Source organism: Dipodomys spectabilis, unplaced genomic scaffold, assembly GCF_019054845.1.
Source record: "Dipodomys spectabilis isolate Male_0828 unplaced genomic scaffold, ASM1905484v1 ptg000140l, whole genome shotgun sequence".
In the NCBI taxonomy this organism is placed as follows: Eukaryota; Metazoa; Chordata; class Mammalia; order Rodentia; family Heteromyidae; genus Dipodomys; species Dipodomys spectabilis.
The window spans coordinates 32,705,305-32,718,158 of NW_024870817.1; the positions used below are offsets into that span (position 1 = coordinate 32,705,305).

Sequence of the window (12,854 nt, forward strand, 5' to 3'; positions counted from 1 at the left end):
TTTTCCTTGTCCGGGCTGGCTTTGAACTGTAAACCTCAGATCTCAGACTCCTGAGTAGCTAGGACTACAAGCCAAAAACAAGCCAGGCATGGTGTTAGATGCCTCTAATCCCAGCATGTGGAAAGTGGGGATAAGAAGACCTTATTCTAAGGAATGCCCCAGGCAAAAGGGTGAGAACTTCCCTGAAAAATATCCAAGTAAAAGGGACTGGTGGCATGGCTCAAGTGATGCAGTACTTGACTAAGAAGCACAAGACTCTGACTTCAAAAAAGATCAGTACCACTAAAAAAAAAAAGGAAAAAGGTTGTGGTGTAGCATATAACTGTAGTTCCAGCTACCTGGGAGAGTGAGATGGAAAGATTACTAGAGCCTAGGAAGTTGAGTTCAGCCTGGATAACTGAAGTGTTGGATTTACTTTTTTCTGGAGACTAACCTTAATATGTACAAATGATTATTTTCCACAAATGGCTCTTTGTACTATAGGAAGGCTCTTTTTAGCTGTCTCTTTCCTTTATGGTCTTTTATGGTTATTTTCTCTCCCTTGGTCTCCTTTCTCCCCTGGTCATCCCTCACCTCCTACCACCCCCAGGATCTTCTTAAGTATAGCAGTCAGATCTGGAACTTCCAATCCTCTGGCTTCAGCCTCACAAGTAGCTGGCAGTTTATTTAGCATCATCTTATATGGTCTTATGCACATAGCTATTGAGCTATTCTATTCATTGTCTAGGACTAGCCTAGACATATACTAATTATTAAAAGTGAGGGAAACTGTAAGATCTCTGTTTCTTTGGGCCTGGCTTAATTCACTCAATATGATTTTTCCAAGTCTTTCCAATGGGGTGATGTCATTCTTTCTGATGGAAGCATAGAGTTCCATTAGATAGATAGATACCCAGATAGATAGATAGATAGATAGATAGATAGATAGATAGAGATATATCTTTATTTATACCATATTTTCTTGATCCCTTCATCTACTGAGTGGCATCTGGGTTGTTTCCATATCTTAGCTATGGTAAATAATACTGCAATAAACTTGGCTGTGCTGGTAGCTTTAGAATGGACTTGCTTGTGGTCATTTGAGTAAATGCCCGGAGTGGTACAATGAACTCCAAGATATGGAAACAAGAGTTTTTTCTTTGTTGTTCTTGTCTTTATGTGATTTCTTTTTTTCTTTTGTGTGTGTGTGTGTGCTTTTACAGTTTATCCCTTGTTGTCACTGTATTTGATTTTGGTACCCTGGGTATTAATTAGGGAAGGGAACAGGAACAACAGAATGGTGAGACAAAGGACAAAGGACAAACCAATGCAACAGTGATACTTACAAGACAATATGTTGGAAATGAACTGTACAACTTGGGAGGGATTGGTGGGAGGAGGGAAAGTGGGAGAAAAATGAGGGAGGGGGTAACAAATTGGACAACAAATGTACTCACTACCTTATGTATGTAACTGTAACCCCTTTGGTGCATCACCTTGACAATAAAATAAAACAAAATCAAGTAGCGGGCAGTATAAGTGTGCCTCCCCACACCTGATTCTTTAATTTTGTTTTAAATGTCTACTCTATTTACTACCAGAGTAAATAAAGGTAGAGTCGTAGAGGTGCAGTTTGCTACCAGAGTCATAGAGGTTCAGTTTCTCTTTAATTCCTTCACCAAGAAATCTATTGTTTTCAGTACCGCACTTAGGCATGAACTTTCCCACATCCTGTGGTACATAAAATCAGTTCTATTAGAGCTGCAGAACTCAATGTTCTTTTTGCCTCTCATTCCCATCCCTTAGCAGAAGCTCTGTAACGCTGCTGAGCTTAGGGAGTGACATTGGACAAGGATGGTAGCTCCTGACAATTTTAGGATTGGCTTGGAGTTCTGGCCCGATGAACACACTTGGATGGAGGAAATCAGGACTCATGGTACTTGGACTGCTGTGCTTAAAATAGAACTTCTTGTTACCCTAAAATAGGAGGAAGGGAGTGACAGTCCTCTTGCGTATGCCTATTTGGAATACAGCTTCTGATGTAACTTGGAGTAAGGAGAGATATCAGTGGTCTGCTTTTCTTCGTGCAAAACTTAGACCCTAGATGAGGGCAGAGAAAATAGAAGGAGCTCATCTTCCTGGATGTAATTGTCTAGAGCCAACCTGTGTCACATTAAGCTAGAAGCAGGGGATTTGGAAGTTGTTCATATCTGAAATGCTACAGGTGGTTTGTACCTGGGTTTTAATAGATATTTTAAAATAAATCTTTCCCCATTTACTATATGTGTTTAGGGTAATCTTCAGAAATTACTAAATAATTTTTGTCAGCTAAATAGTTGTGCTGACAGAGTGAGGATACACTGAACTCATACCAGACATCCACATCACCATTTCTTAATTTATTAATTTAATGTACCTTGACTTCCTTCTAGGAAGATTTAAGAATTTTTAGCATTACGTTTTTCTTCTTACCTGTGAAGTTGTTTTGAATCATATAGTTTTTAGTTTCCTTACAATTATGCTTTTGTCAATTAACATGCTATTAATTGAAATGAACAGGAAGCTTATTCAAACTGCCTTAGTTTACAAGCAAATTTAATATTTTGTGTTAAAAGAAATTCATAGGCCGGGCGCTGGTGGCTCACGCCTGTAATCCTAGCTACTCAGGAAGCTGAGATCTGAGGATCGCAGTTCAAAGCCAGCCCGGGCAGGAGAGACCGTGAGACTCCTATCTCCAATAAACCAACAGAAAACCGGAAGTGGCGCTGTAGCTCAAGTGGTAGAGCGCTCGCCTTGAGCTGAAGAGCTGAGGGACAGCGCCCAGGCCCAGAGTTCAAGCCCCACGACCGACAAAAAAAAAAAAAAAAAAAGAAAGAAATTCATAGCTAGAATAAGCTTCAAATCTGTTTGACTCACGGGTTGGATTAACAAAGCCATCAAAATCCCATTTCATGTCTACGCTCAGGTCTTCCCTCCAAAGTAAAAGCTTCATACTAATGCTGTTTCTTTACTTGCTAATGAGAAGCCTCCCAGAAAAGTAACCCTGCCACAAACTTAAAGTACCATAGATGTCAAAAGTTGATCCTACATCTAAAAGAACCCTCCTTGTCAGAGAGTTACAAAAGAAAGTTGGGATGGCCAAAGACTTTTAACTACCGACTCTCCTCTTCATAAAGTAATGCTAACAATAATTCAAGAGCATAATTTTCCCATATGGACCATAGCCTTAAAACTACCTACTTGTGAAAATTCATTCTAGGGAAACATTCTAGTGTAATCAGATATTTATTCATGCATATCATTAAATCAATGAGTAAACAAATATCCCCAAGAATAGATTGGCTAAATAAAATATGATATGATCATAAGAATTAGGAACAAAGGAGCAAATTAAAGAAACATTGGATAATATGGCTCTTTTTGATAACAACACAACAAAAATTTAATGAATGTATGAAATGTTCTGGAAAGAAATTCATCAAATATTGTCTTTAAATGGCTGTAATATGGGTGATTTATATAATTTACTTACAATTTACTATTAGAACTTTAAGTTATTTTTAACAAGAAAAGTAGACTATATTATTGGCTCCCTTCAATGCTGTTCTCAGTAATTTGTATTCTGATATTTCATTAGCTTTTATGAAAGAATACCATCAAATCGAATGATGGAAGGATGACATTGATCAAGGTGCATTGTACTCATAAACTGACAAGAACTAAAACCCCTTTGTACAATTATTTTAAAATAGTAATAATAATAACTATGCCAGAAAACATGACATTACATTTTTTTGAGGATGCTTTCTAGGACATTGTTTACTCTGTCTCTTGAAAAGTGCCAGAGGAAAAAAAATTGCATAAAAATTCCTTTTGAAGATAAAGGCTTAGAGTGACCTATATGTCTCATGATAACATGCTTCTGATGTATCTTGAGAATTACTTAGCTGTGTGTTCACTTTTATTATTCTTTAGGTAGTCTGAACACTTAAGAGCAAACAAATCATTTAAGTATAGCTGCTATGTCGGGCTATAAGGTTTGTGTGCTTCTTGCATTTAGTTTGTCTTTATAGTCCATCCCAATTCAAAATTCCCTGGACTTTTTATTTCACTGAATATATTCTAGAAATGGCCTCAAATTCTTTTAAGTTAGGATATAAATAATTAGGCAGACGATTCCCATTATTTTATCAGCCTCTGAATGACAAAAACAAATATAGTCTCTATCAGAAGAGACTCTTAAGTATTCATAGTATGATTTATATGAGAAATACTATTTTTTTTTATAAAAATGAATGTATACCAGGCACTGGTGGCTCACACCTGTAATCCTAGCTACTCAGGAAGTGAAGAATTGAGGCTTTCAGTTTGAAGCAAGCCTAGCAGACAAATCCTAGAAACTCTTATGTCTAATTAACCAATCAAAATGCCAGTAGTAAAACTATGGCTCAATTGATAGCGCATCATTCTTGAGTGAAAAAGGTTAAGTGTGAGGCCCTGAGTTCAAGCACTGGCACTATACACATATATATGCGCACACACACACACACACACAAAGTAGGAAATAGTTTTCATAAACCAAAAGCAACCTTAGTGTTCTTAATTTAGGATATCAAGAAAATATATTTTATAATTTCCAACAGTGTTAAATGAGATCCTGCAAAGCAGGAAAACTGCCAAATTCCACCTAGCTACTTTCCATCAAAACAAGCTTTTAGTAAATAATTTTTTTTATAGCTGTCCAGAGATAACATGGAGAACATGGCATTACTGGCCTTCCTCTTTTGCTCACCCCCAAAGAACCCTGTGGATCTGGCATTTGAGAAAGAACTGTTTTGTGGTTTTTGTTTTTGTTTTCTAATCCTACCTCAACATTCCAGCCATAGGCCAGAGTACATGAAGTTCCAGTAAGTTTGACCCTTTCATGGAAGTTCTTGTGTGTTCTTCTTTCCACCTCATTTACCCCTGAGAGGAGGAGTCACTGATACAGCTGTGGCGGCCAGTGACAGTCTTGGTCCTGAGTACATCTCTCTACAGGTTAGAGCCACTGTGAACAGCATAGCATTGTATCATTAGCTTCGTCTAGCCTGGTGCAATGCTTCTATGCACAAGTGCATGGGTACTGGGCAGATTTGAGAGGCATGAGTTCACTTTCTCTTCCTTGCTCATTACTTGGACTGCAAAGCACTAATTACACTAGTAATCTGACACTCCTATGCAGGAGGGTCCTTGGATTTATTTAAGGAGGAGAAATCTTCATTTTCTTCAATTTTACTTTTCTGGTACTGGGATTTAAACACAAAACTTCATGCTTCTTAGTTAGGTACTCAATAGTTTGAGTCATATATCCTGCCCATTGTTGCTCTAGTAGTTGCCTAGACTATGATCCTCCTATTTATATTTCCTGCCATAGCTACAATCACAGGCATATGACACTGCACTTATTTTTTTTTCTGTTGAGATGGAGCCTGGTAAACTTTTTTCCCCCACTGTGGTCTCAAACTGAGCTTCTCCTGATTTCTCCAGAATCTGTAGGCATAAACCACCAGCATCTGGCTGGTTTTACTGTTAATAAAGTCATTGTTTAATCTTCATTTGGCTCCACAATGACTGAGGAAAGTAATCTTACCTGCTCCCTAATACCAATACCCAGTAGTGTATGCTCTATCATTTTTACCGTAGGTCACTTTGGAACATAATCATTAGTTTTTCTCTGCATTAATGTGCATTATATTCCATCTTTACACAGCAGCTCAGAAAACAAATCCTTGTTCCAGTATCACTTTTTTCTTGCTTAAGAAGAAAGACCCTAACATTAACATAGTTGAGAAGACTTGGAGTTTGGGTGAAGGGCTGAATAATTGTCCTCAGATATTTACAGACTTGTTCTCTGTGACTCCAGAGGAAATAACAAGGGCCACAGAGAAGTGGCTGAAAGGCTGATAATTGGACTAAAAATCCACAGTGTAGCTTCAAATGGAATCGCCTTTATATTGGAGATGTCCGTGTGAAGATTGAACAACAACTAGTTGAGATGTTTTAGAAAAGAACTGAGTATACAGCTAGAGGATCAGAGATAGGATCTAGTTTCATCTAAGATTCTAACGTAATTATATGGGTTGAGTTCCTATTGCTTTATGAACTGGAGAGTAACACATAGTAATTTTTCCAGAATAACTTGTAAATTCATTTAAAATTAGAAAAATATGTAGTCAGAAATATAAGATAATTAGGTTAAAGAAAGAGAACAGGTTACCTGTCTGGAAAAAGACTCTAGAAATAATTGTCCGACACAGTGGGCAGGGAGTATTTGCAGGATTGTCTTTGGCCAGAGTCCGTAGGCAGGGCTCACAGAAGATGTGGTGGCAAGGGTAACACATGTAAGGGTTGAAGTAAACATCCAGGCACACGGCACAGATGTAGCCATCCTTTTCTTCTGCATATTCATTGTCATCATCTGTACTCATCTCATTATTCAAGGTCTGCAAAACATAAGAAACAAATGATTCTTCATGTAGTATAAGACTGGTTTCCTTGTGACATATGTCAACATGATAGAACTGCTGTCTTTAGAAGTAAAAAGAAACTTTAAACATATATGAAAACACCTAAAGCCTGCTTATTGTCTAGTGTTTTAACACAATGTTAAAATATACCTAGACACATTAACTATACTTGTGTCATTAACCTCACTAGTTAAGAAGTAACTGCCACAATTAGATTTTCCAGCTATCCTACCCTCAATCACCAAACAAACATATTCTTGTCAGAAGATTCAAGAGCCTTATGTGGACATGGGCCTGCAGTGGCAGGTGACGGATGGTCAGGGCAGCAGGATGCCTTGCTTCTCCTCACTCTATGCCTTGGAACTTCCCTGTAACGCAGTCAAGAAAGTGCCAAACCAAGGGGATATTGATAAGGAGGCAGAGTAACTTAGCAAAGTAACTTAGAATTACAGGATTTGTTTCAGAGCTAGAAAATATGACAAACCCCTTCCTGTATTCCTCCCATTGCAATTGTCAGAAAAGAGGTAGATTTGTGGTTAGTAACACTAAGTCTGGTACAATTTCTGACTTCACAATTCTCTCATCTGTGAAGTTGTGAGGATAAATGCAATAATCTGCTTAAAGAATTCAGCCCAATGCCTGATATATAATATTTAATACTTGTTAACCATGGCCATCCAACCATTCTCTTTGTCTCCTCCCTCCTTTCCTACTCTTCCCTGAAAGCTCTGCCCTTCTTGATGAAGCCTTTAGAACATTGTCCTCAAATGGGGCCTAGCCTCAGTTGAAGCCGTAACAGGAGGGTTTACTCATTTTTCTCCTCACTTTGATAAGGAAATCAGGGATTCATATTTGATTGGGCTCTGGATTTAAGAAACATCTATAAGTTATGTGAAATGCATTTCAGGTAAATGAGGCAAAATAACCTTGAGAATATAGTAAAGCGTTTTGGATGATTGGAAAGCTTGTCACTTCCAAACTTATTGCTGAAACTTTAGTCCAAATGCAATACTACTAAGCGGTGAAGTTTCCCAGGGAGCAGAACCCTTATGCATGAATATGCAGGCTGAAGGAACAGCTGGTACCCCTCTGGCACTTCCACTCTTCTGCCACATGAGGACACAGAATGGGTCCCTACAAGTAGGTTGCATTGCAAGATGCCATACTGACTGCAAGGATGGGGCCCTTGCCAGATACTGAGGGACTGATCTTAGGCGTTCTAGCTTATAAAATATAATAAATGTCTCTTGTTAGAAATTATCTCATCTTTGGTGATTATGGTCCAGTTGTCCTGTTATAACACTGACTAAACTATTATTTGATTTGTTCTTTGCCTTTGTTTTCCCTTGGTCTCTTTGGCCAATTGGGTTGTCTGATTTTTCTTAGACACATAGGCATTTCTATTAAACCTAGTATTGTTGATACTGGCTACATATGTTATAAATAATTATTTTCTTTTTTTGTTTTTTTTCTCAGTCATTTCTCACATCATGAGGAAAAGAAGTTGTTACTTTTTAAAGATTTTTTTTATTGTATTGTAAAGATGCTGTCCAGACGGGTTACAGTTACATGAGTAATGAGTCCATTTCTTGTCCAGCACTGTCACCCCCTCCTTGGTTGTTCTCCCACTATCCCGTCCCTTCCCCATCTCCTTTGCTCCTCCCCACTCCAGGAGTTGTAAAGTTCATTTCTTGTGGGTAACATTGTTGCAATGGGTCATCCTGTGTCCTTGGTTTCCTTATTCCCCTTCCCCTCCCCAAATTAGACAAATGTATATACAAGATGCAGGGTACCAAAATCAAGTACAGTGACAACAGGGGATAAACCACAGGGGGAAGAACACAAAAAGAAAACAAAATAAATCACATAATACATTAAAAACAACAAGAACAAAGAAAAACTTCTTGTGTCTATATCTTGGGGTTCATTTTGTTCAGCATGATTTATAAGGTTATATGTACATAGCTTTTGAGCTCTTCTGCTCATCTGATAAAATTATTCTAGACATATACTAATTAATTGCAAATGAGGGAAACCATGGGAGCTATATTTGTTTGGGTCTGGCATACTTCACTTAATATGATTTTTTTCCAAGGTCACAAGCTAAATTATACTTAGAACTCAAAAATTATATTCTCCAAAAACAAATCCTCAAAGAAACAACCAACCCACTAATAAGTGGGCTAAATACTTAGAGAGAGACTTCTCTGAAGAGGAAATAAGAATGGCCAATAGACACATCAAGAAATGATCAACCTTTCTGGCCATAAAAGAAATGCAAATCAAAACAACATTGGGATTCCACCTTACCCTAGTTGAAATGGCTATAATCAAGAAATCTAATCTCCAGATCCTGGAGGAGATGTGGCCAAAAGGGAACCCTATTGCATTGTTGGCAGGAGTATAAACTTGTTCAACCACTTTGGAAAGTAGTATGGAGGTTCCTCAAAAGACTCCACATAGAGCTCCCTTATGACCCAGCAATCCCACTTCTTGGTTTTTACCCAAATGACCATAAATAAGGCCATGCTAAAGCTACCAGCACAACTAAGTTTATTGCAGCATTATTCACCATAGCTAAAATATGGAACAAACCCAGATGCCCCTCAGTAGATGGATGGATCCAGAAAATGTGGTATATATATATGTTCTATGCTTCCATCAGAAAGAATGACACCACCCTAATTGTTAGGAAATATTACTTGTTAATTAGATTTTTTTCTTTACAGTTTCTGCTTTATGTTAGGAACTTTTAGTCATGTATGGTAGTATATGTGTGCCAGTATTTAGGAGAAGGATGCAGGGGGATCATGAGTTCAAGGCCAGCCTAAGGTAGATAAAGAAAACTTTTCTTAGACCATTGAAAGGGGTGAAATTGATCAAGATGCATCGTATTCACTGATACATCATATAAGAGATGTGCAAGGCAGCTCAACATGCAGAAACAATTTTAACTACAAGCATACACAGTAAAGCTGAGGGTCACATTTGTTTCATTGAAGGATTTATTTTTGTCTGGTATACTTGGAAATCTAAATATTTTACTTATGCTTTGAGCAACAAGATTCACATTTATTCCTTCTTCAGACTCACTAAAATGCAATAGAATTAGGCTTAAAAGTAGTGTGTTCTTCAACACAAAATAAATTAGAAACCAAAATTGCAGATAGTAGCTAAGTAAATTGAGCTTTGTGTACAAAGTGTCCTTCCCATGATTTGTTGATAAAATTTTAATGTTCTACATTTTAGAACTATTAAGCAGATTCTCAAAGCATGGAGGAAAAGGTGTATAATATTCATAAATTCTTTGTTGAATGACAAAAAGAGAAAAACAAACCAAAAATAGCACCAAAAAAATAACCAAGTGGGCACAGGGGCTCCTGTCAATAATCCTAGTAATTTAGGAGGCTGAGATCTGTAGGATCACAGTTTATAAACCAGCTCATGCAGAAAAGTTCAGGAGACTCTATCTCCAAAATAATCAGCAAAATGCAAGGCTGGAAGTATGGCTTAAGAGTACAGTGCCAGCCAGGTGCTGGTGGCTCATGCCTATAACCTTAGCTACTCAGGAGGCTGAGATCTGAGGATCCTGGTTCAAAGCCAGCCTGGACAGGAAAGTCTGTGAGTCTCCAATAAACCACTCAGAAAACCAGAAGTGGTGCTGTGGCTCAAGTGGTAGAGTGCTAGCCTTGAGCTGAAGAGCTGAGGAACAGCACCCAGGCTCAGAGTTCAAGTCCCACAACTGACAAATAAAAAAAGGAGTACAATGCCAACTTAGCAAGCAACCAGCAAGCATGACATCCTGAGTTCTACAAGAGACTATGATCATAGTAGAATCATAGTCATTAAAGCAATAAAAATCCCCAAATCTCTCTCCCTCTCTCTCTCTCTCACACACACACACATACACACATACACACACACAAATTCTCAAAGTGTGATCCTTTACCTTTCCAGGACATCCAGGAGGACAAAAATCATTTCACAATAATAAACTGAGGGTCATTTGCCCCTGTTTGCTCTGCTGACAAGTGTTTCAATGGGTTAAGAAAAAGTGAGTTTAGTTACTAGATCTTTGGCCTGCATCAAAGCAGTGGACCAAACTTATCTTATTCATCATCACCATGCACTTGCAGGGAGAAAATAAAAACTTCCCTAGAAGTTTCCTTGATGAATTTGGAAAATTCTTCTTTTGTTAAGCCTTCACTGTTGCCTATACATTCTATAACACTATGTGTCGGAAATGGGATGCACTAACAAAGCATTTCTGCTATTTTGAGAAAATGCACTTCTGTTATTGTTTTAAGTTTGTGAGCACAATAGGCTGCTTTTTCATGGAATACTATTTTTACCTAAAAGAACAATTGTCAGAAAATCTGATTACTCAGATTTGGTTATTTGTCAGACAATCTCACCAAAAAGACCAATACAAATCTATCATTTCAAGAGAAACAACCACAGTATCTGTTTCCAATCAAAAGACAAAACTGGAAGATGCAAGCAAAATAAGAAGTTTAGAAAATCTGTATTTGCTTATAGTTTCCTAATAATTTAAGACTTTTCTGAAGACTCATGGTGCTATCAACAAGTATATAAGAAGTTTTGGAATTTGGGCATTTAGAAAAGCTGTATAACTCAGTATACTGGAGTTTTCCATTGCCCAATACATGATGGTACAAAATCACACAAAGAGAAATAAATTATTCAAAATGCAAAGACAGACCAATGCATTTTAATATAGAAGACCATTTAAAGCTAATATATGTTATATTCTTTGTATCACATGTCATATTCTACATTGCAAGTAAGATTCTAGCACTTGTTAAGTTTTTCTGTAGTATTAAAGGTTAACTTGAAATTAACTTGAAGTGCACATATGCTAGCTTCCCCATCAGTTACAAACATACACACATATATATCATACTCATATATGTATGTATGTGTATCTATATGTATATATATATATATATATATATATATATATATATATATATATATATATATATATATGGTTTCAATACAGACCAATAAAAACCCATTTGGTCAACACGGAGGCCGAAGTGATCGCAGTAAATGTCCTCCAGTGCTAATTAAATAGAACTACTTAATGAAAGACTTAATGAAAGGCTTTTGCAGGTACAGTTTGAGAGTCAAATTTGTAAGTTCTATGCATAGAAGCAATTTAGAAAGGCATCTGCCCCAGGAATGGACAGAAGTGAACTATCTTGTCCAGAGTGACAAGATAGAAACAGTCTCCAAGAGAGTAGTAGCAACTCTGGCACTGAAGATACGTGTTAAGTCCTAAACAGAAAAGAAATAAGTTCTTCACTGATGAAAGTCATACAAGCAGAGGAAAATCAAACACAAAACCAACAGCTCGACTCATTTTCACAGTTCAGAACACCAGAGACTCAATCAGAAACAGTTCTCACTAAAGACAGAGCTCACTGTAAAAATTTACCCAGTGGGTCATTAAGCAGAGGGCCAAATAAAAAGTATTGTCAGAGGTGTCAATGGAGGAATTTACTTTTGAAAAACTTTATAAAATGGAAAAACTATGTAAGAAGTTTTAATTACTGTGTCAGAAAAGATTTTGAAGGAGAAGCTGAGCACGATGATATACATACAGTCTGTGATCTCAGTTACTTGGAATTCTGAGCCATGAAGGATGCAGTTCAAGGTCATCCTTACAGTTTGCAAGCAAGGGGTAGCACATAAATGGAGTCTCAGCTACAAAGGTGATGGTACTAGGAGAATAATGATCAACGGTGGAAAAATGCAAGACCCTCTCTGAAAAATAAAGGAAAGAAGGGATATGGCTGAGCAAGCACAAGGCCTAGAGATAAAAAAAAAAAAATAGTATCATTAGGGGTAGGGAAGGTTGAGGGAAGAGGAACATAATTAATCAATCAAGAAGATAAATTCTATTTGTCTCATCCTTGTTGTCATCATCATCATCATCATCATCATCATCATCATCATCACTATTGTCATCACACAAAAAACAAAAAGAATAAAAAACACACTAGAATTCCTGGTCTTAACCTTTTCTACCAGGTATCTTTCTCTTTTTCTTCTCTCTGTAGCAGCCAAACATCATAAAATAACTATCAGATGGCGGAGGAGAAGCTGGAGGCTAAACAAGCTCTCACATAGAAAGCAGTTTTAGTGTTCCAGTGAACAGTCAGTCCTAAGCCAGAGAATCACACCAAGTATGTCATCATAGTAGAGAGAGTTAGGCCAGAGAGGAAAATCCAGGCAAGGAAACAGATCTGAGTACTTTCCAGTAGCCATGGCTATGGCGGCTGCAGTGGAGGCTGTAGCCGCCATAACTGCAACACAGAGAGTCCGGGACAAAGGCACCAGACT

The 12,854-nt window shown here is 37.6% G+C and overlaps 1 protein-coding gene across 1 annotated transcript in view; it reads right to left on the reverse strand.

Moving 5' to 3' along the window:
* Nucleotides 1-12,854, reverse strand: part of Rnf180 (ring finger protein 180) — a 123,472-nt gene that overhangs the window by 30,134 nt on the left and 80,484 nt on the right. The window contains exon 5 of the mRNA XM_042690907.1: nt 6,236-6,461. Within this exon, the coding sequence (XP_042546841.1) occupies nt 6,236-6,461 (226 nt within the window). The remainder of the gene's footprint in view (nt 1-6,235; nt 6,462-12,854) is intronic.